Raw genomic sequence first — 23,145 nt, forward strand, 5'->3', positions numbered from 1 at the left:
CAGACGGAATATGATGCCAGACAGAAACTTGCATCTACACAGTGAAATTAAGAGTACTGGAAATGGAATAAATGAAAGTAAATTTTTTTAAAAAATTTAACTGCCTTAAAAAAATAATTGAAGTCTAAAGTAGGAGGTCATCAAACTTTCTGTAAAGGAACAGATAAATAGTTTAGGTTTTGCAGGTTATATGATCTCTTGCAAGCCATCTACTGTTAGTGGCATGAAAGCAGTCTTAGACAATAGGTAAGTGAGCATGGTTGTGTTTCAGTAAAACTATGGACTCAGATTTGGATTTCATATAATTTTTATGTGCCGCAAATTATTCTACTTTGATTTTTTTGCCAATAATTTAAAATTGTAAAAGCCATTCTTAGCTCAGGGGCCATACAAAAGCAGTCAGTGAGCTGGTTTTGGCATGCATGTGGGTCATCCTTTGCTGGCCCCAGGTCTAAAGCAAAAAAACTAGCAATGAATTGTGTATTTATAGTGTACGTTAAATTTTTTAAATGTGAATAAATGAATTGATATATCCATATGATGAAATACTAAACAATAAAAAGTAATTAACTTGATAAGTGCAACAACATGGGTCAATCTTAAAATAATTATGCTGAGTGAATACCAGACAAAAAAGACTACATACATTCCATCCATATAATATTCTAGATAATGCAAACTAACTAGTGACAGAATGTAGTTAAGCGGTTGTCTGCAAGTGTGAGGTGAGGCGGGGTTCCGGGTAGAAGGGGAAGAGAAGGAAGGATTTCAGAATTGAAGCAAAGCATGTGACAACAGCATGGAGAACAGAAGGGAGGAAATGGGAATCTACAGTTGTAAGGTCTTTATACTATCCATGAAAGCAGGATATTTGAAGGCAAATTGGTTAATTTAAAATGTGTATTGTAAACCCTAGGGCAATCACAAATTAATCTCCACCTCTTGCCTACTCTCAGTCCCAGGGTCTGGGGACTTTTCTTGGAAATTCTGAGACAAAGACGATTCAGCTATATTTCACAGGGTCAGATGCAGAAAGTATGTGAGAGCTGGGGCTGCCAGAGTCATGAACCCAGGGCCTGTGGGAGAATGCAGTCAACATGAAGAAATGGGCAGCTGAGAGAGAGAGAGGGGACGCAGAAGGGCAAGAACTTTTCAGTTACTTGAGCCAGTAAATCTTTTTGCCTGTGCTTTTTTTGGGGGGTGGGGGGTGTAAAATTTCCCGTCACTTGCTGTTTAACAAAATACCACAAATTGATTAAAGGCCTACAGGAGAATATCTGCTGCTTTGAATTTCTCCAGGTAAGGCCTGCACCTTCTTTTAAAGCAGCGGTCCCCAACCTTTTTGGCACCAGGGACCGGTTTCATGGAAGACAATTTTTCCACGGACCAGTGGGGAGGGATGGTTTGGGGATGATTCAAGCACATTAAATTTATTGTGCGCTTTATATATTACAGTGTAATAATAGAAATAATAAAATAATTATACAACTCACCATAATGCTGACAGGAGGCAGAGCTCAGGCGGTAATGTGAGCGATCGGGAGCAGCTGTAAATACAGATGAAGCTTCGCTCGCTCACCCACTGATCACCTCCTGCTGTGCGGCCCGCTTCCTAACAGGCCATGGACCAGTACCCGTCCGTGGCCCGAGGGTTGGGGACCCCTGTTCAAAGGACTTGATCGATTAGGTCCACCCAGGCCAATCTTTCTTTTGACTACAGGGTCAACTGATTTGAGACCTTCATTACCTCTGCAGAATCCTTTCATCTTTGCCGTATAACATCACTGGAATCATGAGACTGAGATCCTGTGATAGTCACAAGACCTGCCCACACTCAAGGGGAGGGAATTAATTAGGCACGTATACCATGGGGTGGGAATCTTAGGGACCATCTTAGAATCCTGCCTGCCAGAGTGACCTAAGATGCCCCTGTGCCCTGTACTCAATCATGAATCTCTTGGTTTCTGGGATTTTCCATGTTCTCCCAGATTTCTAGGTTGCCTCTGTCTGACCTCTTTTCACTTGGCTTTGCAATTGCCTGGTTACTTGTCTCTTCCCCTTTAGAAGTTGAGCAACTCAACATTTGTCACTCTACGGCCCACCTCATAGCCTAGCACTGGTTTGGGCCATAAACATTGTATGGATAAGTGGAGGTGATTCTTATTGGAGATAAGGATTAATCTAGATGACATCAAAGACCACATTCAATGCTAAAAAATTCGTTAATTCACCCTGCTGACTCCATCCAGTCCAAACTCTTTGAATATGGTTTAAGAGGTTCTGTCTAACTTGTCCCTGCACACTTCTCTGCCCTCACTAGTGTCAAAGTTCACTTTGTCTTTCATGCTGTGCTATAAGAACACTAAACCACTTGTAGTTTCTAGACTATGATTTGCTTTCTGTTAGCTTCAAGATGGTGCCTGTGCTATTTTCTCAGACTAGAATGCTCTTCCCTACATCAACTGACCTACATCAATTGACTACAAATGTTCAAAGGAACTTAATTGACTAAGTTTATTAATGGTACTGTTACCAACCCAAACTTGGGTCTGCTTGCCCGTGCACAGTAAAGCCAATCTACTGACACCAAGTTGTGGTGAAAGAAAGTATAGCATTTATTGCAGGGTGCCAAGCAAGGAATCCAGGCAGCTGGTGCTTAAAAGACAAATGCCCTGATGGGTTTCAGGGAAAGGTTTTTAAAGACAGGGTGAGGGAGGGGGGTTGTGCAGTGCTTGATCAGCTCATGGACATTCTTCTGATTGGTTGGTGGTGAGATGATCGGGAGTCAACATCATCAACCTTTTAGTTCCAACTGGTCTATGGACAGCATACAGTTAACTTCTTCCACCTCGTGGGGGTTTCAGTATCTGCAAAACAACTCAAAGGATATGGCTCAATATTATCTACAGCCCTTGAGGAGGAACTAAAGGGCCTTGACTTTGTTCAATGGCTAAACTATTATTATTTTGCCTCGTTTGACTGTTTTCCTTTCTTTCTGTATTTTTCTCACTTCTCAGATTAAATTTGTTTTTTGGAACTTGAGGAAGGCCTAGGAGGCTAAAGTTTTTCTACAGACAAGGGGCAGGCAGAGGACATGGTTGGTGGGTTGGGGATGGTGGGGGAGTCTGTCCTGGGAAGGCCCCATAGGGTCCTGCTCAGTTACAGTACCAAAGTGATTGTTAAAATTTACTAGATTTATGAATGGAATTGTAAAATTTGTCAGTTGAAGGAAAAACAAGGTTTGGGGATTTCTAAATTTAATACATTGAGTATTAGTTTTAAAAATCAAATGAACTTCAGAGTAATTTCTGCTCATGAATGCTACCCAGAGGACATAAAAGAAGACTTAAAATGTGATGGTGGACCATGCAACCTGAATGAAACCAAGACGGGCCCGGAGTAATGGGTTCCATGTGCTAGACGCCTCAGAATAAAGAATTGTCATGGTAGGGGTCATCCAGCAACCAGAATCACGGGGAGTTTCAGTGAGGGAGGCCTAGCACTGGAGATTTAAGAGGTGGGGCAGTTTCTGGCCACAACGATAGGGGTGTGACCAAGGGAATGAGTGGCCTATTGAAGAGAAAGGACTGTCATTGGAGACGAGGCGGTCAACGACCTGATAAGACAGACGCTCCTTTTGGATGAATGGCCAGTTTTGTATAACTCAAAGGGAATACTGCTTACATAACCGTCTATGTGAACAGCGTCTTTGGCATTGTGCGGTGCACAATCTGCATAACCGTATGCGATGGTTCTGCTAAACCCTGAAGTCACCAAGTACGATGACAGGAGTACCTGTGGGGAATGAGACAGCAGGTAAAATTCTTGGTAAGCAAAAACAGAGTGAACAATTATGGAGTACTTACTATATGCTTGGTAGTGTTCTGAGCACTTCCCAAGAACTCTTGTGAGTTCAGTAGTTTTATTATCATCAGTATCATTTTACAGATAAGAGAAACAAAAGAAATGATAAAATCTGCTCCTGAACACATTTCTTCAAGAGTGCCACGCTCTGCAAATTCAGTTGCAACTAACTCTCCGAGGCGCGCTCCCCGCGCTCTTCCTCTCCCCGCTTAGGGCGCCTGCGCGCGGGCCCGGGTGACCGCCGGCTGCCCCCGCCGCCGCCGCCGCCGCCGCCGCCCGCCCGGCGTAGCGGGGTCACGTGCTGGCACGGGGCGGAGCCCGCGCGGGGACGCCTGCGCGCCGCGGGCTGACCAAGCCGAGCTTACCCTGCGGAGCCGGCGCTGGATCCCGCGGTCGCTGCCTCGTCTTCTGTCGGCTCCGCCGCCAGCCGGGGCTCGGGCCCGGGCCCGGGCCCCCGGGACATGGCCGTCCGGAGTGCGCAGGATGATGGCCCCACCTCCAGCCGCTGGGACGGCGGCGCGGGGAAGGCAGGTACGGAAGCCGGCCGGGGCGCCGGGAAGCGGCCTGCGAGGACGGCCTGAGGGACAGGGGCGGCCTTAGGGTCAGGGGACAGCTGCCGGAGGAGGGGGCCGGGGGACCCGGGACGACCGCGCGAGGTGCGAGAGAGGAAAAGGCTGAAGACCCGGGTCACGTCTGAAGTGGAAGAGATCCTGGAATTGGGGGTTAGCGGATGCTGAGGGGACCGGAGGAACCCTGGCTGCAGACCCGCACCCCCAGTGGGAAGGACGGGGTGGGCGGGGGCCCCGCGTCCCACCTCGTCGCATCTGGAGAGGAGAATTGGGTCTCCCTGAGAACCGAGGCCAAGCCTCGCCCCCGACCGAGACTGTCCGGCCACGTCCGCAGGCTCCGGGGGCCGCCTTCCTAGTAGTGGTCAGGCCGGTTTCCCAAACTTCATTCATCGGTCGCAGTCTGGAGTGACGCGGTGACCGTGGACCACATATTTCTTTTAATTACCTCGAAATTCACTCTTTAAAGTGTACAGTTCAGTGGTTCTTAGTACATTTTTACAAGGTGGGGCAACCATCGCACTGTCTTAATTCCAGAGCATTTCTAATGCCAAAAAGAAAGGCCATCATTCCCCAGGCCCCATTCTCCACAGCTCCTGGCAACTACCAATCTACTGTCTCATCCTGTGCCACCTATTTTAATGTTTAATTGTGTAAAAAACGAGTCTCTCTATTTTTTTATACTGTCTTATACTAATTTCCATGAAATCATGGTTTCGTTGTGCGCTGTTTTCAAATATCTTTTACATACAGTTAATAAATGGAGAAGACTAAGGTAACTTTCCCACTTTTCCATCTTCTGGTGGGTGGTGCCCATAATAGAACCAACCACATATTCAACCCACGTTTTGATGAAGCACCTGGTTCTTCACATTTTGTTTCTCTGGGTTCATTTTGTTATTGCCCTTTTCTCCTATTCTAATGCTGCATGGAAATGGAGCTCATTCCTCGTATTACTCCTCTAGGCCCTTTGGCCTTGTAACCCTTTGCTGATGTTTATATAACATCTGTCTTCATGGCATAATAGTCATTGCCTCAAGTGGTATGGGTCTTGTGACATGATGTAGTGCAGCTGTGCCTAGGTTGCGAGACTTTATCCTTGTTTGCTTGATTTTGCTTCTTTGGATAAGTGGGAGGAATTTAGAGATGAGAGGAGTTTGTTTTTCTGTTTTTCTTGTTTGTTTTTGTTTTGTTTTTAATCATAGGAGAATTGACAAAGTTACTAATACTATTAACTCTCTTTTGTAGAGGTTACGATTAGATTGGTTTACTGTCTAGAATATTTTTCTCCATTTTGGGGGTAGTCTTTCTTCATATGTGCATGTCTTAATTTTTCAGGTAGTTAATGAATCTCTGATAATTTGGGTACTGTTTGTTGAAACTAATTAGTACCTCCAAAAACAGAGTTTCTTTTACTTTGTTTTTAATAGGAACCTTACTCAGAATAAGATAAGGTTTTCCTCTCCCACTGTATTTCTCTGGTACAGATATGAAGTTCAGGCATAAATTTTTTTTTCAAGCATAAATTTTTAAGTTAATTTCCAATGTCAACATCAGGAGTTCAAGGGTGGAGCAGGGGGTGTCTGGGAGGATCTCTTTCTGACTTGCTCTTTCATGGTTTTGATTAAGGCTAGCTCTGCCTATTTAAGTTTAACTTCTGTTTAAAGTCTGTAAAGCTTTCTTGACATGCAAACTTAAACCAAATAATCATTATGGAATTTTATTCTTGCACATAAGATTCACTTATTAAGCGTGTAGATCATTTACCTGATCTAAGTCACTGATGTGTATTTTGCTGATATGGAAAAACTTTTAGAGGAAGCATAGCTAGTGCTCATTTTTAGCCATTGCCCTTTCCTGTGTATTAAGTTCCCCAAGCCAGATGCTTTTGAAGATACCTGTTGCTCTAAGGAAGCAGAAATCTCTACCTGAGTTCCGTAGCCAGAGTAGGGAGAGGTTTGAGACAATAACAGACTCAGCCATCTTTATCTGAGTTGTTAAGAACTACTGTTTCAGTGCTCCTTATTTAAATGATCGTTTTAATAGAGAGCAGGCCAAGTAGTACCAATGTCATTCCTTTTTCCTTTGTTGAATGAATTACTTTTCAGGCAGCAGGGATTTATTTATAGCAGCGTCTTATATTTTGCAGCCGGCTCTAGAATAGTCATTTCATTCTGTCATGGTTACGAAAGCCAAGACCTTTATTATAAAGAAATTTGGAAGATATCAGCTTTGGAATATATAATACATCTCCCTTATAAGGGGAGCAATTAAAAAATTGGAGAAGAAAGGATTCAAGGGGATTTGAAAATGTGGGCTTTTATCCCAAGCCCAAATATCGCATTCTCAAGTCCAGCAATGTGTCCTACCCCAAAATCCATATGTAAAATTTATCTTAAAATAGTTAGACATTAATTTAACCTTTTTCCAAGCATCCCAAGAATAGCTCTGACTTTCCTCTTTCTGAGGTGAAGAGGATATGACGTGTAAATTAGTTGTGCATTTGAGACTCTGCAGAACCTCTTCTCCCTCATTGTGTAGTCTAGCAGTTGAATTCATCACTATGTAATTTATACATCTCTAGCTCACTTGAGTTTGCTGTTTTCTCCTCCCTTTTTATGTCACAGTCAAAGCCTGTATGTACGTTAGGTGCAATGAAATATTTGTGGGTGTAGCACACGTAGGAGTGCCTTCTTCATCTGCCACTAACATTTAATTGCTAGAATATGGGATTGAGAAAGGCGATATTGGGGTCTGAACAGACAGCTACTAAAATCCACAATTGAGCAGCATTCTACTCTGGGAATCACCAATAGCTTTAGAAAAAGGTCAAAGTGCCTACAAATCTATGTAGAGTTTTCTGGTGTGGATATTCTTAACAGTAATATGGGGAAAATAATGCCATTTACTATAGGCCAATTTTTCCAGAGGAACAATAGCTAAGCTAAATTATTTGTTCTGTTCCGCGCGTATGTGTTGAGTTCCCACAGAGCATCAGAATCAAGATGATAGCAGTAAATTTTGAAATGCAGGATTTAAGTAGAATCCAAACAGAGTTTTTAGAGAAATAAGTATTGGAGCTGTGGTTTGGGTTCAGAATTAGTTAAAATTTTGGCATATTATTTACCAAAACCTACTGGAAATCCAGCTGATTGCAAACAGTTTTATTTCCTCCAAGATATAAACAGTGATTTTCCTTTTCCCCCAGATCGCTGAATAGCTTAAGTGGAAAGAGGGGTAGGGTGGATATATGTCTTGAAAATTTGAGGAAAATTTTCCATACTCTTAGAAAATAGGTTAACAAGGTTTCTGAATGTCAGCTGCCTCGGTAAATATTTAGTATTACCATTTAAGTGTTCTTAATTTATGATGTGTGGAAAGTACAAGAGCACTCTAAATTAAAAAAATTTTTTAATATCTGATTTTTTTCTTTGTTGGAAATTAATTCAATTCCTGCACATATTTTGTCTCAGCCTATGTTGTTATATAAAGTCTTTTCTGTTTTCTGTGTCTCAGTGATCCCTCTTTGGGAACATAGAGCCTTCTCTTCCAAAGGATGGCCCTTTGACCCAAAGTAAAATCCCTCCCTGTCTTCCCCTTCAGTGGAGGATAAATCCAGTCCAGACTCTTCTATTAGCTGCATTTACTGCAGTCCTTCCAGCCTCTCTTCCTTTACCTAACACTTCAGCCTCTTGGAATTTTTGTTTTCAGGGCATGATGTTTCTTTCATGTGACAAGGTCTTTGCACATACTCTCTGGAATGCTCTCCCTTCAGCACACTCTTCCATGTGCAAACTTTTCTTTAAGGAGGTACCACAATATATTCTTGGTGAAGCCTTTCCTGATTGCCTCAGAAGTAGTTATTCTTTCCTCTGGGTTTTCATGATTCTTCATGGTTCTGTTATATCTTGTGTAATAATTATGTCGCTCCCTACTGTGAGCCTCTCAAGGGCTGGGAGAGAGTCATATTCATGTTTTTATCCCAGTATGGTGCTTACTACAAGTAGTTGCTCATTAAATGATCGACTGATGAATGGATAGATCAATGGACAGATGGATGGATGGTAAGACACGCCCAAGCCAAGAACTTGAAGCACTTTGTAAATAAACATTTGACTAGTTAGGTGCTGTGCTGACAGGAAATTGAGACTTGATTTTTCATGATTTCTAGGTAGAGTAACCATTTAATTTAGCATCCAACCTGGGACATTTTTGAGAGTGTGGATGGGAAGAAGAGTTTGCTATGAACAGTTATGCCAGGACTATAGGTGTAAACCAGAAATCTCTCAGACAAACTGGAACAGATGGTCCCCTACTAGGTCACCAAGGAAAATAACAGTCTAGCCAGGAGAACAGGTTTGCCGGGGTGAAAAAGCACCTGGTCCTGTCTGCACCTCCAATTGCACGTTAACTCCAAACCAGTTGGTGCCTCTGTTTATATGGTTTATGTCACAGTTCTCATAGATAGGTAACCAGGGCCATTAGTACCAACTTTCATTTGCGTTAATAATGTGCAGCTGTATCATGGAAACAGTTTGTTTGTTTGTTTGTTTTTTGTTTTGTTATCATGGAAACAATTTGTAGACTGTTGCCTCAGAATAGAACGGTACTGAGGAAAGCCGCTTAGTGTCTGTTCTAAAACAGACATCTACCTTCTGATGTTAGTCCCTTCTAAAGCCTAACCTACTTCCACTGTTATTCCTCTCTAAAGCCTAACCTACCTTCCAGTGTTATCTTCCACTTTACATTAACTCCAGTGCCCTGTACCTAGTATATGCTACATAAATACTTATTATTTTTATTTTAAAAATTATTTGTTTATTTATTTTGGCTGCTCTGGGTCTTAGTTACAGCACACGGGATCTTCATTGCAGCATGCGGGATCTTTAGTTGAGGCATGCGGGCTCTTTTAGTTGTATCATGTGGGCTTCTTAGTTGTGGCGTGAGGACTCTTAGTTGCAGCATGCGTGCAGGATCTAGTTCCCCGACCAGGGATTGAACCCCATCCCCCTGCATTGGGAGCATGGAGCCTTATCCACTGGACCACCAGGGAAGTCCCCATAAATATTTTTTAATGCGTTCATTTACTGTTAAATGAAAGGGCCTGTGCTTCTGTCTCCACGCCTTTCTTCAGCTCTCCTCCCAGCCTCTCAGAATCCTCCCCTTTCTTTTTAAATTGCACTCTTCAGTAATGCATTCTCAGATTAGCCTGACCCACAGCTGTCTGAACTCTTGGTGTCTGCACATACCTTTTTTGGGCAATTATAGTGCACTGCTTTGTGACATCTCTTTGGTGTTGTCTAGTTTAACTTTTCTTGTGTTTGCTGTTCCTAAACTCAGCCATTCTGGTGAAAACTCTGACAGCCTATTATTACCCCATTATTTTAGATAGAAACATTATAATTTGATGCACATTAACCACAAACTCTCGACCAGTCTCCTAAAAAAGTAATTTAAACACAGCAAAATGCCTGTGTATAAATAAGAGACTACCACATAAGGATATAAGATCCTTAAAACAGTACTTCCTGATCATCAGTAATTAATATGGTTCTTGAGAAACCGTTGCTTTGTATGCAGTATCATGCCTCTGTTACCACTAGCCACACTGGAGACCCAAGTATACCCTTTGACATTCTACTTTTGAAAATATCTCCATGTGATTCTGATGTTTTACCAGTTGTATTAGTGTGTAACCGGAGACTTTTTCCACGTGTGGTTTTGTTTAAAAAAGTAAAATTGAGGACTTCCCTGGTAGCGCAGTGGTTAAGAATTCCCCTGCCAATGCAGGGGACATGGGTTCGAGCCCTGGTCTGGGAAGATCCCGCATGCTGTGGAGCAACTAAGCCCGTATGCCACAACTACTGAGCCCATGTGCCACAACTACTGAAGCCCACGTGCCAGAGCCCATTCTCTGCAACAAGAGAAGCCACTGCAATGAGAAGCCCACACACCGCAATGAAGAGTAGCCCCCGTTCTCCACAACTAGAGAAAACCTGTGGGCAGCAACGAAGATCCAACGCAGCCAAAAATAAATAAATAAATTTATTTTAAAAAGAGAGAGAGAGATGTATGCTCTGTGAAGTTTAGCATTAAGAAAGCACAGTCATTCTATTAGGAAAAACTGTTAGATATATCTGAATGTACTGGGCATTTATTATAATTGTATGTCCTTTTTTGTTACTTATATGGCATATCTCCTTAGTGTTTTGTACACTATGTGCTAGTGAAATATCGGTAGATTGACTTCAAATATACCTACCTTACCTCAAACCAAGCAAGGAGATTGAGCCCTGAAGAGAAAATGTACAAATGCTGAATATGTGCCTAATGCCCTTTTCCCTTCTGTTTTGCAGACTTTAATGCCAAAAGGAAAAAGAAAGTGGCAGAGATCTACCAGGCTCTGAACAGTGATCCCACTGATGTGGCTGCCCTTAGACGTATGGCTATCAGTGAAGGAGGGCTCCTGACTGATGAGATCAGGCGGAAAGTGTGGCCCAAGCTCCTCAATGTCAACACCAATGATCCACCTCCTATATCAGGTAATTAGGGGTGAGGTGCTGTGAAGGGGAGCTTGTCTAGGAGGCAGGGAAAAAGAATGCCAGGGTCTTTGATTTTTATGCTCATTTCAAACCAAGAGTAGATGAGTAAACACCTAAAGCATTTTAGGATATGCTTGAGCCTACTCTGAAAATAAGACCAAACAGGTAAGTAGAATTTTAATAAAAAATGGAATGAGTTTTTATTAGGTAGGTAGGTAGCTAGCTATTACTGGCTAGTTAGGGGAGTTTATTAAAAATGTATATTCTGGGGCTTCCCTGGTGGCACAGTGGTTGAGAGTCCGCCTGCCGATGCAGGGGACACGGGTTCGGGCCCCGGTCCGGGAAGATCCCACATGCAGCGGAGCGGCTGGGCCCGTGAGCCATGGCCACTGAGCCCGCGCGTCAGGAGCCTGTGCTCTGCAACGGAAGAGGCCACAACAGTGAGAGGCCTGCATACAGCAAAAAAAAAAAAAAAAAAAAATGTATATTCTGGGAATTCCCTGGTGGTCCAGTGGTTAGGACTCCATGCTTTCACTGCCGAGGGCCCGGGTTCGATCCCTGGTCAGAGAACTAAGATCCCACAAGCTGCATGGCATGGCCAAGAAACAAACAAACAAAAATGTATATTCCAGTTTACATTCACTTAGAAGTGGGTTGTAGGAATATGTATTTTAACAAGAATCCCACCTAATTCTGACACACATGGACTGCATTTTGAGAAACGTGGGGCTATAGGAAGAGGTAATACCTCTACGGTCCTTATAAAAACAAAAAAACTTTTTATGAGGAAATACTAAGACCATTTTGAATTCTAAAATTCTGTAATTCTATGAAAAACTGTTACAGTTGGCCCCTCCAAGTCCAAGGATTCAACCAACCATGGATCAAATATATTCTGTAAAAAAAAAAAAAAAAAACCTCCAGAAATTTCCAAAAGCAAAACTTGAATTTGCTGTGCTCTCCAACTATTTACATAGCATTTACATTGTATTAGGTTTTTTTTTTTAATTTATTTATATTTAATTTATTTATTTTTGGCCACGTTGGTTCTTTGTTGCTCCGCACGGGCTTTCTCTAGTTGCTGCTAGCAGGGACTACTCTGCTATGGTGTGCATGCTTCTCATTGCAGTGGCTTCTCTTGTTGCGGAGAATGGGCTCTAGGCATGTGGGCTTCAGTAGTTGTGGTGCATGGGCTCAGTAGTTGTGGCTCGCGGGCTCTAGAGCACAGGCTCAGTAGTTGTGGCACACGGGCTTAGTTGCTCCATGGCATGTGGGATCTTCCTGGACCAGGGATCAAACCCATGTCCCCTGCATTGGTAGGCGGATTCTTAACCACTGTGCCACCAGGGAAGTCCTGTATTAGGTTTTATAAGTAATCTAGAGCTGATTTAAAATATACGGGAGTTGTAAAACAACTATACCCCAATAAAAAAAAAAAAATTAATTAAAAAGTATATGGGAGGATGTGCATGGGTTATATGCAAATATTAGACCACTTAATACATGGGACTTGAGCATCTGTGGATTTTGGTATCCTTGGGGGTCCTGGAACCAATCCGCCTTGAATACTGAGGGGCAACTGTACTTATTTGCAAGGCCCGTGTAGTAAAAAAAAAAAAACTTCCGCAGAATACAAAAGAAAGTACAGCAAAACAGTGAATCCACTTTGTCATTTATTCACTCCACAAAAATTTATTGCTTTCCTGCTATGTTTGGCAAAAGTCCAGGTGCTGGGGATTCTTTTATTCATTTGGCAAGTACTATTTGTGCTCCTAATGTGAGCCAGGTACTAGAGATGATTAAAACAGCCTCTGCTGAAAAAAGTTCACAGTGTTGTGGTACAGCCGAGTAGATGGTATTTTTGTTTTATTTTTTAGTATACCTATTTATTTTATGGGTTTTTTAAATTAATTTATTTATTTATGGCTGCGTCGAGTCTTAGTTGCAGCACGCAGGATCTTTTGTTGCAGCGCTGGTTTCTTCTTCATTGCATCACACAGGCTCTGTTTCAGCATGCAGCCTTCTCTCTAGTTGTGGCGTACAGGTTTTCTCATTCTGGTTGTGGTACGTGGGCTCCAGAGGGTGAGGGCTCTAGTTTGCGGCACTCAGGCTCCCTAGTTGAGGCACGCGGGCTTGGTAGTTGTAGCGTGTGGGCTTAGTTGCCCCACAGCATGTGGGATCTTAGTTCCCCGACCAGGGATCAAACCCACATCCCCTGCACTGGAAGGCGGATTCTTTAACACTGGACCATCAGGGAAGTCCCTGAGTAGATGTTTTTTTGTTTTGTTTTGTTTTGTTTTTGCGGTATGCGGGCCTCTCACTGTTGTGGTCTCTCCCGTTTTGGAGCACAGGCTCCAGACACGCAGGCTCAGTGGCCATGGCTCACGGGCCCAGCTGCTCCGCGGCATGTGGGATCCTCCTGGACCAGGGCACGAACCCGTGTCCCCTGCATCGGCAGGCGGACTCTCAACCACTGCGCCACCAGGGAAGCCTCCTGAGTAGATGTTTTAAGTTGCCCCTTGTTATTATCTTTGGAACCGGGCCGCCTCAGAGCAGTGATCTTTTTGTTGGAAGGAAAAGGCATTGCTGTATTCACACTCTAAATCCTGAGATGGTGTTCCATCAGATTCCAGATTTCCCATATCTTTATAAGATGAAGTCTGTGTATGCGGAAGTATTGTACAGGCTCCTCTAGTAAGTTTTGATTTCGGTTATGAAGGAAATGTACACTTTTATATATATAACAGCTAGAGACTGCCTCCTTACTTTCAGTTGGGCTTAACAACTGAACACAAGTACTGTCTCCTGCTTGCAGTGTCTTAGTTTTAGAATTGCAGGGTCAAGAGAGGTTAGGTTCTTTTTTATGTGAGTTTATCTTAATACTCCTTTCTGAACAGCTCAGTGTTCCCTAGACTTTACAGATGTTAGAGTTTTTCCAGTGGTCTGTGGTTTCCACATTCATGATCTTATTTGATCCTTACAGTAATCTGAGAGGTACACACGGAAGGGAGTAATCCCCATTGTACAGATGTGGGCTTTGAAATTCAGAGCAACTCCCGGTGACACACAGTAGCAGCCTGCATGCAACTCCTGGCCTCCTGACTTCTCCTCTGCTGCTCTTTGCACCCTGTAGCCTCCTGGATAATCTGTGTTCCCTCCTCTTATGGTCATCATGACTTGCGTGAAACAGCGTGTTTGGAACTAAACCAGGGATTCCTCTCCAAATGTTGTATCTTGAGTCATGTCCCCTTCAAGAAAAGCCCGAGTATGTCTTTCAGGCCTTTTATGTCATGCCAGGATGTTTTGCTCCTGATGTGGCTTCCCAGACGTTCTTGCAATAACATGTTCTTTTTCCTTCAATAGGGAACGACCTACGACAGATGAGCAAGGACTACCAACAAGTGCTCCTGGATGTCAGGCGGTCTTTACGGAGGTTCCCTCCTGGTGAGACGCGCTCTCCTGGGTCGGGGGTGGCGGGGTGGCTTCTGTCCCAGTTGCACTTACTTTCTTGTGTTGGTGCTTGCTTGTCCCAGGAAGCTTCCATCCCAGCACAGAGCGTGACCACATGCAGGACCCTACCTCCTCAGGGACCCATTGTGCTCCTCACCTGCCGCGTCATTCTTTCACTGTCTCAGTCAGTTCAGAACCGCACTGTGAAGGCCTGAGCCTAAAATAATGTCTTTTGGCCTAGAGGTGGTAGATGAGAGAAGAGGGTTTTTCCCCCTTCAGAGCCTTAGAGGAGACTTTATAGGGATTGCTAGAGCCATCGGTCTGGCTTTAAAGAGCCGATTGGTTTGGAAGTGGTCACTATAACAAGAACTATTAATATCTTCATTTATACATAGCGGTATCTTGCATATACGTATATTGGGGCCCTTGGACTGGAAGGAAGGCCAATCACTACATGTTTAAAGAGTCTGTTCCTAAAATTGTCTCCCCATTCCCAGGAATAATGAGAAGAATAACCATTGTCTCCAGTTTCACAATGAAGGAAACTGGCCAGCAAACCTCATCTATTTCTCTTCCTTTGGCAACTCCACCTTAGGTCCATGAAGAGAGGAGAATTGCTGGAGGGAACAAGAACCTCTAAACCCATTTTCTCACTCTTCAGAACCCATGCTCTGGCATTGGATTTTGTCTGTTAAAGGGCCTCTTTCCTGCTTGCACCCTTGGTTCCTGGAAAGGCTCTTTTCCTATCCTGCTGGTCTTGAGGAGACCACATAGACAGATGCATTCCATATTTTTCCCTAGGTAACCTGTTTTTCCTCTGAGCCCTTTATTCCTCTTCCACTTATGTGACATCAGTCTATGATATTATTCTTGTAGGCTGAACTTTCCATGTGGTTTCATATTTTTTTACATTCACGTTCTTCTGAGCTTAGCTGACCTCTTTTATACTGAAAATTCAAATAAGGTTTACTTTTTTTCTCTCGCTACTTTCATTACTTTACCTATCCATAGTAGTTGGTTTACTCCATGTTCTTTTTTATCTTTTAGAGTGTGCCTTTTTGAGAAGGGGTAGGTAGAAACGGGCAAGAGATGAGCTTCACTCTCACCTAAAAACCTTTGTTCGGTTTAGTCTGGGCTCTTGTATTAGCTGTTTTCTCTCGTAAGATCTGTTTTTGACTGGAAAACCTAATGGTGTAGGAAAGCTGTGCTGTGTGCCGTTCTTCTAAAACAGGTCATGAGGCCAAGGGTTGGCATTTTTATACTAAAAGCCAGATGAGCCGAGGAGCCACACTGACCGCTGCCAGAACTAGGCGCGCGCGCCAGAAGGTCTCCCGAGACAGCCTTTTCTGTTTCCAGCTGCGTCTTTGGATCAAGGACATCAGTACTTCCTGTGATATTTAGTTTGTTTCTGAGGGCAACATGCATCTCTTACATTTTTTGTTTTTATATAATTTCATACCTACAGAAAAGTTGCAAAAGTAGGACAAGGAATTCCCCAGGTGGCTTTTACACAGATTTTCTTATATGTCAACCTTTTACTATATTTACCTTAGTATTGCTTTCTCTCTCTCCTTTGTGGTACACACACGCAAATTTTTTTCTGAACTATTAAGAATAAATTACACACATGGTGCCCCTTTATCCCTAAATATTTCAGGGTATATTTTTTTAAAACACGGCTCTTATTACATAATCACACTTAAAATCAGTATCACATTGACAGTATTTACTGCTAATACAGATTTTATTCAGATTTCACCATTTATTCCAATAATGTTCTTTATAGGAAAAGGAGATACAAATTCATGCATTTTCCATTCAGTCTTCATATCTCTTTAGCTTCCTTTATTCTGGAATAGTCCCTTTGTATTTTATGACAGGCCAGTTATTTTATAAAATCTCTCTCAGTTTCGGTTTATCTGGTGTTTCCTCCTTTTAAGGTTCAGGTGATGAACTCTTGATAGGAATTCCACCAAAGTGGTGCTGAGTTTTCCCTGCAGCACATCGGGAGGCACGTGCTGTCCACTACTCACACTGTTGGTAGCATGACCTGTGGTGACCCGGGTTTTAAGATGGTGTTGGTTGGGTTCCCCCACTGTAAGGTAGCCAGTCTGTGGCTCTTTCCTACATGTCAGGCAGTATCAACAGTGTGTGTATCTTGAATGTGTTGCCAGATTGTTGTAATTAATTTTCTTTTATTAAACACTTTCTCTGCTAATCCACTGCTGACCGTCTTCCTAACCTCTGTGTTACTAGACTGCTTGCCATGTTCAAGCGCATCTCCCCTGCCCTCCCCTCCCCAGGCATGCCACAAGAACAGAGAGAAGGGCTCCAGGAAGAACTGATCGACATCATCCTCCTCATCTTGGAGCGCAACCCTCAGCTGCACTACTACCAGGGCTACCACGACATCGTGGTCACATTTTTGCTGGTGGTAGGCGAGAAGCTGGCAACATCCCTGGTAGAAAAATTGTCTACCCATCACCTCAGGTACCAGCACAAAGCAGCATAAGAGGATGGGTATCACTCCTCAAGTCCCCCTGGGGATAACTCCTCAGCCCATTTCCTAGTCAGTGTTTTCAGTGGTTTGAACCCCACTCCACCTTACTGCCCCCAAACCCTGATCCCAGTATTTGGTCTGACCAAGCTCATTGAATTATCTCCTTCTAGGGATTTCATGGATCCAACAATGGACAACACCAAGCATATATTAAACTATCTGATGCCCATCATTGACCAGGTGAATCCAGACCTCCATGACTTCATGCAGAGGTATATATGTGTCTACATTTATGTGTGTACGTACACACACACCCCTCTTCGGCTTTCTCCTAGCCTTTGTCTATTCTTCACAAGTGTAGCTCAGTTGCATCATCATCTTATGTCGAGTAGTGTTACGTTCTTCCGAGTTGTCCTTTCCAGTCATCAGCAGTCTGGATAATTCAGTTCTGTGCACAGTCTTGGAACACTCTTTGGGTGCTGTGCTTCTTGGGGGATATAAGAGAGGTCACAGCCCATGCCCTTGAGGAGCTTACCTCTAGTGGAGGCAGGTGGACAAGGTAAGTACGCCAAGGTAGACTTTGAGGTTACTGCTGCAACAGAAGTTCAGAGTTCTGTAGGATCCAGAGGTGAGAAAGACAAGGCCGTCTGTGGGTTGTTTTATTCACCACATGCCAAGGGGAAGAAATACGCTTTGCAGTCCTCATATGATTTTTCTCTTCCGTTTAGTTGGAAATGTGTCCTTGGCCAATGCCTGCCTCTCTTTAAAAAAGAAAAAAAAAAAGGCTGTGTCTTAAGGTGTTTCAGTCACCTCATGTTAACTGTAAAATTAATACAGTTGTGTTTTCAAGCCTGAGAATATGTGCCTGTGCCCCCCCAAAGCATGGACTTTCTCAGAAGGAAAATGGTGGTGTAGTTCTCTGAAAACAGCTAATTCTTGTTGCTTTAGTTGACGTTTGTTGGCCATTAGGAGAGCACCCAGGGAGATAAGGCCACCAGGACCCTATTGTGGTATTAGTGTCATGATGTTGGGTATATTGTAAGGACTTTCTGTGTTGTGAGGAGAAGATGCTGAATTTGTAGGTGGCTGAATTTTCCAAAAAGCATGTTTCTCAAATGCTTTCTTCACACAGCACTGAGGACAAAGAAGGCCCAGGGAGGGGGAAGGGATGACTCAGCAGGGAACCTAACATCTGGACTTCCTTGCTCCTAGTGCCGAGGTGGGGACCATCTTTGCGCTCAGCTGGCTCATCACCTGGTTTGGGCACGTCCTGTCTGACTTCAGGCACGTCGTGCGGTTATACGACTTCTTCCTGGCCTGCCACCCACTGATGCCCATTTACTTTGCAGCTGTGGTAGGTATAGACCATGAGCCAGCAGCTTGGTGTGCATCCTCAAATCCAGCGTGATCGTGTTCCCTAAAGGGAAACCTGGTGATTATGGAAAGATGCCAAAGACAGCACTTCCCCAGGCTGGCGTCTCTGGACACTGTTCTGTGGAGTGTTAATGGGAGAGTCATGGGAGAAAAAAATGTTCTGTGTAACAGTAAGTTTGGGAACTGCTAGTTAAACAGAATTGTTAGATTTGTTTACTGCTTGATTCTTCTGAACCTTTAAAATGCTCGTGTGCATTGTGAATTATCAGGGTTTCTGTTGACAACTCCTGGAGCTCGTACAACCCCAACTCCGGGTTTAAGAAAAGCAGAAGTGTGGCATTATGATAGATAGTTGAGATGGCTTTTAGTCGGGGTTGAGGGGCCCTGGTTATCAGAGGGGCCTGAACCATCCGGCGTGAGGGTGGAGGTGGGCACTCACAGCACTCTTCATTGTCCTTTAAAGAGAGCAAGACCATTCTTTCTGCTGTTTTGAACCATTTCTTCTGTGCTGGAGCTAGGAATCTCCAGTAATCCTTCTTCTTTCCTTCCTCCTAAAAGAACCTCCTTCATTTAATTGGTCAGCCTTTCACGTTATGGGGTGGAAGTTTGCCTCAGCAGGAAGGGTTTTCCCAGTGGGAAAAGTGCTCAGATGTGTACATCATTATTTCCTAGATGAATACAAGAATTTGCTGAACCTTTGGGGTGAGCCCTGTTTGGTACCAATTGAAATTCACCTCTAAGGAGAATGAAATGAAGTGGCCAAGGCCCTGTATGTTCTGGTCTCTGATGCAAGGCCTTGCTCCCCACAGATCGTGTTGTATCGAGAGCAGGAAGTCCTGGATTGTGACTGCGACATGGCCTCAGTCCACCACCTGTTGTCCCAGATCCCTCAGGACCTGCCCTATGAGACACTGATCAGTAGAGCAGGAGACCTCTTTGTTCAGTTCCCCCCGTCCGAACTTGCTCGGGAGGCAGCTGCCCAACAGCAAGCTGAGAAGTGAGTGGGGCCACGGCACCGGTTGAACAGGGGTGTTCATTAGTGAGCAGAAATGATGGAAGACTGTGTCTGGTGGGGACGGGGCTGGGAGTGGTGTTTCCAGAGACCTATGCTTATGCTAGTGGAATCCCCACTTGAGACTTCATGGGTCTTTATAAGAAGAGTTTTCTGAGCAATGGATGTCTCTGCCCTCAGCCTATTTAATCTAGTTTTTTCCCTCCTTCTCTCATCCCATTCCCTTCTGTCTCCTTCTCCTCTGCAGAACGGCAGCCTCTACCTTCAAAGACTTTGAGCTGGCATCAGCCCAGCAGAGGCCTGACATGGTACTGCGGCAGCGGTTTCGGGGACTTCTGCGGCCTGAGGAGCGAACAAAAGATGTCCTGACCAAACCAAGGACCAACCGCTTTGTGAAGCTGGCAGTGATGGGACTGACGGTGGCACTTGGAGCAGCCGCTCTGGCTGTGGTGAAAAGTGCCCTGGAGTGGGCCCCAAAGTTTCAGCTGCAGCTGTTTCCCTAAATGCCTGAGAAAACACTTCCTCTTACATGACATCAAGGTCTCACCCTTCCATGGACAGATTGGGAGGGAGTGGAATTTCCTTTATTAAAAGGGTTTCTGTCGAGGGTTTTCTATTTCTGCACCCTTCCCCCCGTCCGTGGATGCCTTTGCCTCAGAGGCCAGTAGCAGAGCCTGCGTGACGCTGGGCACTCGGGTCCTGAGCACAGAACTCTTTCTGCCTCACAGTGGGCTTCTGAGTGGGCTCTCTGCTGCCTCCTCTTGTGTTGAGGGAAGTGGGTTTCTGCAGCTCCCGGCTGCCTTAGGAACCCGCTGGGCCTGGTCACTGGGGAGCATCTTGGCTGCTCGTAGTAAGCTGGACCACTGAATGCCCTCCTGGCAGCTCCTCCCGTTCTGACTGCTTCAGCCAGACAAAGAAGGACGGAGCTGCTGCTAAAGAAGTCAGACCTTGGAATGAAGGCGAAGGGGCAGAGAAGGCCAGCCTGGGAGCAAGATTGGCCCCCTTTTAAGAACAGCTCCATTAGCTGGTCAGAAATCTAAGAGACACATGTGAACTAGGTTACTAGGTAAATCCTACCTATTTTCAGGCTAGAAATCACTTGGGCATTTCCAGTCAAACAGGAAGGAATGTTACGTTTTAGGGCGCAGACATAGGCTGGTTTTTGCCTGCCTTTTTTTTTTTTTTCTCCTTATTCTCTTCCACAAGCCACATGACAATGCATATAAAAGACACTTTTACTACTATTTTTAGAATTACACACACCCAACATGTAAAGTACCCGCACTTTTAAAGTAATAGTTCCTTCATGGAAAAAAAAATCGTTCTCGTCAGAAGGATGAGCTTCTAAAACCCTGAAGTTTCCTTTCCACTAGATATTTAACGTTTCACTTTAGTCAGAGTTGCTGTTTGTAAGCAGCCCCACACTTCCATCGTGCCCTCTTCTTCTCCAGCTTCCCTTCCTTCCCTCCTGTTTTCCTCCAGTCACCCTTCTACTCCCAAATAGGCATCCACTCACAACCTTGGCTTTGTTTTGTGGGTTTAACTTATCTCCTCAGCTGCTGGTCTCTCCTTCCTGGTAGGAAATGTCACTGGGAACTCGTCCGCACCCAGAAGGGGACAAACCGCATCCTGAAGCGTGTGGCGGGAGCCTGGGACAGCCAGACCGAGGCTTCCTAAGGACTCTCCAGGTCTTAAGGACAAGATGGATATTCACTTCCTCTGGTACAGCTTTTCCTATAAGCGAAGCCAGGTTTGTTTTAGATTAACTGTGGCTTGAAAAAAAGTGCCTTTTGCTGCTCTGAAGAACTGGGGTGTATAGTGTGAAGCAGCCATGTATTTTTATTTTCCTGGTCTGTTGCAGGCACTGTTCTCTCTTGGCAGGTGTTTTCTTAAAGTAAACATGCCAGAAGCACTCCACCCCACCACACCCAGACCTCCACGTCCTCCCCATATGCCCACGGTGTGCAGAGTGGTTAGGAGAGGCATCTGTCCACACCGAGTTACACTAAGCACTTTACAACCAAAACAAGCTCAAAGTGGCAGGTCATTCTCCATAGCAGGAGTCCCACCTGGGGTTAGCGTGATGTGGATGGATGAGTCTAGAAAGTGGTAGATTTATCAAGACAAAGGAAATTCTTCCAGGATCCAGATGACGTGACAGAAGTTCCCAGCCTTCTCCCGCAACAAATTTGTCCTCTTGTCATCTTTCCAAATGGGCAGCATCGGCCCCTCCTGCCACAGGCCCTTGGGCGTGTCTGTAAATACTGAAGGAATTGATGGGGAAGAGGAAGGGAGGTGCATGTGATCAGGGTCCCAAGGCCATGGCTTTTTGGATCCCAGGAAGCAGGTGGCATTGACTTTTGTTGTGGCCTAGGAAGGAGGAAGTTCATTTGTTTTATAGCTTTTCTGACATCAGGATTATCCCCTGCCAATGAGAAGAAAGCATTGTCTTTTTACCTTCAAGTGGTTTACTATTCTGTAAGGAATATGTGTAAATATTTTGTACAGAGCCCTGTATGAAATAAATAGCCATATGTGGCTACTAATCGCTTCTGTCATTCTTTCCTTGTTGGAGTGGCTTTAGCTTTAGACATCTGGCCTTGATGCTCCCTCCCTTCCACCCCTGACCTGGAGATGTGCTGTATCTGTGGACTCCTGGTTGGCCTTGACTTGCCCAGAGAGCTTGGACAGTACCTGCAGTCCTGTTTCTGTTTTTCCCGAGGCAAGAACCCACGTTGCCTGGGTCCACTGTTTCCTTGGCCCAGAGGGGAGACGTAAGGGGGCTGAAGGCTGAGCAGGCATCACTCAGCTCCCCGACCGTGTCCCATCACCGTAGGCCAGCTGCCCATGCTGTCCTTTGATTTGACTTGTGGAGGACACAGGGCTGGCCAGGACACCGCCCTGCCTCTGGGACCTCACCAGAGAACTGCATTGAAGGAGCAATTGGTTTTCAGTGGCAGTTTCATAGTTGATTGAATGTAAAGAGAATTTTGATAAATAGAAAACTGAAGGAAGGGTATGTGTGGTGAAATAAATATTTGGGTTTTGTCCCCACTTCCCTTCCCCTGAAACCCTTAGAATTTTCTGAGTGATAGGATTGTCTTTTGTTCATAATGATTTCCTTTTGATCCCACCTGAGTTTATGCTAATGAAGTGACTTAAGGTGGGACCCCTGGATGGCACAGGTCACCGGAAAGACCAAGTGATTAGAGCGTGAGAACTTTGAGCCCCACCACTGACCTCCTGGGAGGGGAGGGGAGGCTGGACATAGAGCACTGCAAAAACTCTTGATTCAGAGATCGGGAGAGCCGCTGGGTTGGCACACACATCAAGGTGCTGGGAGGGTGGCATGGCCCGAGAGGGCTTGGGAACACTGCACCCTCTTCCCCCCCGTTCCTTGCCCTATTCATCTCTTTTATTTGGCTGTTCCTGAGTTGTGTCCTTTATAATAAATCAGTACATGTAAGTAAAGTGTTCTCTTGAGTTCTGTCAGTACTTATAGCAAATTACTGAAACTGAGAGGGTTTTGTAGAAACCACTGAACTTGTAGTTGGCCAGGCAGAAGTGTGAGTAGTCTGGGCACCGCATTTGCAGCTGGGTCTGAAGTGGGACAGTCTTGTGAGACTGAGCCCTTTAACTTGTGGCATCAGATGCTAATTCCAGGTAGTTAGTGTCAGAACTGAATTGAATTGTTGGACACTCAGTTGGTGTTGGAAATCAGAGAAGTGGTGTCAGAAAATACTGCACAACACGCAAGGCTGAGGGGAAATTAGTGTAAAAATAATAGCTGAAGGGCTTCCCTGGTGGCGCGGTGGTTGGGGGTCTGCCTGCTGATGC

At 44.6% G+C, this 23,145-nt stretch overlaps 1 protein-coding gene and 1 long non-coding RNA gene across 3 annotated transcripts; one reads left to right on the top strand and one right to left on the bottom strand.

Moving 5' to 3' along the window:
* Positions 1-2,605: 2,605 nt before the first annotated feature.
* On the bottom strand, positions 2,606-4,372 carry LOC115839373 (uncharacterized). Its single transcript, XR_004034040.2, has 3 exons — positions 4,230-4,372; positions 3,685-3,795; positions 2,606-2,867 (listed from the first exon to the last, which is right to left on the bottom strand). It is a non-coding gene; the product is annotated as an uncharacterized lncRNA (long non-coding RNA).
* On the top strand, positions 4,192-21,854 carry TBC1D20 (TBC1 domain family member 20). 2 transcript variants are annotated; one of them, XM_030830989.3, is made up of 8 exons: positions 4,192-4,395; positions 10,787-10,972; positions 14,336-14,416; positions 16,726-16,912; positions 17,093-17,194; positions 18,135-18,276; positions 19,106-19,293; positions 19,556-21,854. In XM_030830989.3, the coding sequence occupies exons 1-8, from the start codon at positions 4,326-4,328 to the stop codon at positions 19,809-19,811; spliced, it is 1,212 nt and encodes a 403-aa protein (XP_030686849.1). In that variant the 5' UTR covers positions 4,192-4,325; the 3' UTR covers positions 19,812-21,854. The 2 variants fall into 2 exon arrangements, with proteins under 2 accessions (XP_030686849.1, XP_060141063.1); XM_060285080.2 differs by lacking the exon at positions 4,192-4,395 and adding an exon at positions 4,472-4,586.
* Positions 21,855-23,145: the final 1,291 nt, after the last annotated feature.

The sequence above is a fragment of the Globicephala melas genome, chromosome 15 (assembly GCF_963455315.2).
Source record: "Globicephala melas chromosome 15, mGloMel1.2, whole genome shotgun sequence".
NCBI classification, from domain to species: domain Eukaryota; kingdom Metazoa; phylum Chordata; class Mammalia; order Artiodactyla; family Delphinidae; genus Globicephala; species Globicephala melas.